This window comes from Oncorhynchus tshawytscha, linkage group LG13 (genome assembly GCF_018296145.1).
Source record: "Oncorhynchus tshawytscha isolate Ot180627B linkage group LG13, Otsh_v2.0, whole genome shotgun sequence".
Classification (NCBI taxonomy): Eukaryota; Metazoa; Chordata; class Actinopteri; order Salmoniformes; family Salmonidae; genus Oncorhynchus; species Oncorhynchus tshawytscha.
The window spans coordinates 39522243-39526057 of record NC_056441.1 but is presented as its reverse complement, the minus strand read 5'-3'; the positions used below and the strand labels follow the sequence as shown (position 1 = coordinate 39526057).

General features: G+C 42.2%; 1 protein-coding gene across 1 annotated transcript; it reads right to left on the bottom strand.

Annotated features, from left to right (window-relative positions):
• Positions 1–418: 418 nt before the first annotated feature.
• Positions 419–3400, bottom strand: LOC112264910 (trypsin-3-like). The gene is made up of 6 exons (XM_024441830.1): positions 3305–3400; positions 2972–3134; positions 2437–2598; positions 1693–1784; positions 1134–1270; positions 419–870 (listed from the first exon to the last, which is right to left on the bottom strand). Exons 1-6 carry the CDS (start codon positions 3342–3344, stop codon positions 721–723), a joined length of 744 nt encoding a protein of 247 aa, XP_024297598.1. The 5' UTR covers positions 3345–3400; the 3' UTR covers positions 419–720.
• Positions 3401–3815: the final 415 nt, after the last annotated feature.

The following is a 3815-nucleotide window of genomic DNA, read 5'->3' as shown; positions in this document are numbered from 1 at the left end:
ACAACCTGAAAAAGACAACAGTTGATATCCCTTGTGACAGGCTTGGAATGCATCTCAAATGGCACCCTATTCCCTATATAGTGCACTACTTTGACATATTGAGTCCTGTTGGCCCTGGTCAAAAGTAGTGCACTAAATAGGAAATAGGGTGCCATTTGGGGGGTAACATACTGCAGGCTACAGCTCATTGAGAGATGAGAGGTCTCTTATAACATGTTCTTTGAAAATGTCCACATGTATTCCTGAAAGGAGGAGCCCAATATTATCAACTAGACTGTCTGTGAACATCACCTTCTCAGACTGCTGTGAAACAAAATGTTGAGAAAACGCAACACCCCCCCAACAACTGTGTGGCTCACATGCTGTTCCCATCACAATGTGTTGTACCTGTCTGTGTTATGAAGAACAGTTTGAATCATTTTGAAGAAGAAAAAAACACACTGATAGGATTTATTGTAGTTCATTTCATAGATATAGCCTAAACTTCTCTGGTGGTAGACTGTAGTCTGCACAGGATATAGTGTGTGTGTGTGTTCCAAAGGGAATATTACTGACAGGGTGTGAGAGTGCTGCACAGTATCCCAACGTATTGACTGATACACTGTCTGTTGACTCAGAGGTAGAGTGAATGTTTCTGATTGGCATAGTTAGTGTGACCTTGAATGAGTGTGTGAGCATTACAGTACATGTGTGTGTGTGTGCAACACTGTGTATTTGTGTTTAGTTGCTGCTCATGATATCGCTGATCCAGTTGTTGTATTGGCAAACGCGGGCATAGACGCTGGGGTGTCCCTCCTGGGCACACTCGTAACCCCAGGACACCACACCCTGCAGCTGACCATTACACACCAGGGGTCCACCGGAATCCCCCTGCGTGCACACACACACACAGAGAAAGGCAGGGAGAGGATAAAAAGGTCAGAATTAAAGTGAATATTCTCAGGAGACTAACTGTAGTAAGACAATCTAAAGGAGAGTGTTGGGTAGAGGGTTAGAGAATACTATCAATACAAGTGGTAGAGGGGATGAAGAATGAAAGCAGGAAAAGTATGTGGCTGAACCTGATAGTATAGTCAAACAGTCCTATATCGGTATCTCCACCCCCTTTTTCTCAGTGGTTTAGGCCGACTAACCTGACAGCTGCTGGCTCCTCCGTGCATGAATCCAGAGCATACCATGTTCTCTGTGAACAGATGGGGGTAAGCATTCTCGCAGATTCTGTGATCGATGATGGGCTGCCTCAGGCACTGGAGTTTAGTAGGAAAGCTGTCTGGCAAAGCAGAAATAAATCAATGAATATGCTATGCCACACTTACATAGCCTCTCATTCAACATACAGTATTCTTCACGAGAGGTGCTGTGTTGTGTGCATTCAAGTCAGCCCTGGACCGTTTGCGTTTGAAATGTTATGCATCATGTACACAAAAAAAGCATACCCTTCAAGTAAATTTGCTTTAATCAAAGAAAGCACTTATTAACTTCAAATCCCAATCCCCTCTGATTTCCCCTGTAGTGTGTGTCCTCTTTATCATGGCATAGTTATGGAACTGTAGAAAGGGCCCATAACCACTAATACAGGATTATTTTGTATTCTCCTAATAGTTTTACGTTTAAGATTGTGGGTTGGCTAGTCGCATCCTAAGCCTACGGTTAGGTGCAACTTCTACGTTTAGCTTCCAGCCTCTCACTTACTTCCATTGGGGATGGTGTTGCCCCAGCCGGACACCAGGCAGTTCTCGTCGGCCTGGGGGCAGCGGGAGGGCAGGGCCACAGTCTGGACGTAGCTGTAAATTTCATGTTCAAATGTTAGATTCCACCTAAATAGCAGCAGTCGGTACAAGTTGAAACCCACAAGCATACAAATGGCATAGGCCTAACTAAATACATATTTATTTATAAATTGATAAAAGGACAAAAAAAGGATCTTCAAGACTTAAAGAAGCTACTCTGAAAATATAGTTTACCAAGCTACCAATTACTTCACGCTGTAAGAAGTTAAGATACATTAAAGCTAACCTTAAGAAAAATACACTTTACTTAACTAGTTACTTAGAAAAAGTAGTGCACTACATCAAACTACTCCGTGAAGAATTATCATATCTAAATATGAAATGTTATAGACTACAAATTGCCAGTCAAAATATGTAATTTAGCCTATTAAACACAAGAAGTGAGAATTAGGTACACAAGTGTTTCAAGTGAGAATTAGACAAGTCTGATGCCAAAAAAGAAAGTATGTCAATTCTTGCCTACTTCACCAATATGTTATTTTAGAAAGAAGAGTAGTGTAGTTCCAGTAGTTAGCTACACCACTACATGGCAAAACAGTAATTAACTACTGAAAACACAAACAATATATTATTTAGTTCAACGAACACAGAATTACTAGTTGAACTAAATGTAGTTCACTACTCCACAACACTGCTCATTAATCACCTGTTGAGGGTGGCAGGCTTGCTCAGCTTGATCAGCATGATGTCGTTGTCCAGGGTGTAACTGTCGTAGTTGGGGTGCTTGATTAGCTTGGCGGAGTCGATCCACTGCTCAGTGACCTCGTTCTGCTCGATGTTGTGCTCACCCAGACGCACCTGGATACGACTGAGAATCAGGAGAGGGTTTAAGGAAATCCATCATTTTGGAGTGAACGAAAAGTAAAGTACACATCTAAGATTGTGTGAAGTCCCGCGGTAGGCCAGCCATACGAAAATGTATGCACACGCTACTTGTAAGTCGCTTTGGAAAAAAGCGACTGTGAAATGGCATATATGGAAATGTGGTTCTGTAGTAAACAATACATTTAGACTACTACTATTATACCGGACTCTTTCCTGACCATATAATTATCTTACCAAGAGAGACTGTGTCCCACTTGTTATAGTCTGTAACAAGTGGGCCCAATTACAGGCTAAAACACCATGGGCTGACATCAAATAGGCCTACATCAGTTTAATAAAGCCCTGTCAGTACTTACGACTTGTGGCAGTGGGCAGCAGACACCACCCACTGGCTGGAGATCAGGGAGCCACCGCAGAAGTGGTAGCCAGCGTTCAGAGACACTTGGTAGGGCACAGAGTGGGCAGGGCACTCATACCCTCCGACAACCTTCTCATCCCTCTCCTCCACCGGGACAGCAACTGAAACAATCAGGTGTGGAGTTAAGCCCGATCATACTTACATCCAGAAGAGTAGATAATAAGAGCCATAAGCTGATGGATCCGTTAACAAAGAAGATTTTTAAAACAGTTTAGTTAACAAGGATAGGCACATCGGTCCACTTTCCTGTAGAGTGATTTGTTTTTCTTACACACTGCTCCGAGCAAAGCCAGAAGAATCAGGGCTTTCATGTTTGTTTGTACGTATGGCGCTCACACAACCAAGGCTATATATACTGTACCACTCCACGCTATCTCCACTTTTTCAAGGTACTGTTAAAACCAGTTCTTCCTGGGAATAGGGCATATGGCTCCAGAACACATGGAGCCATTACCTAATTCAATATGGGTGTAGTATGGAACCAATAGGCCTCCAACTAGGGGCCACGTCATGTTATCTACTGTATGACATTCCAAACGTAATGATAAACTATAGACGACGCAATTTTGATATTTACCTAGACACCTGAAGTAATTGTGTGTGTTCAGTGACTCAAAAAGTCATATTCTCACATAATACATGATAACATGCAACGTATAGGAATACTGTATATATCAGCACATTATTTTTATTTATAAATAAATACTGTTCTGGGTGCTCCTTTCCTGTTCTAGCCAGGGTCAGCAAGGAATATTATGTCAACTCAGATAACCTCATCAGTT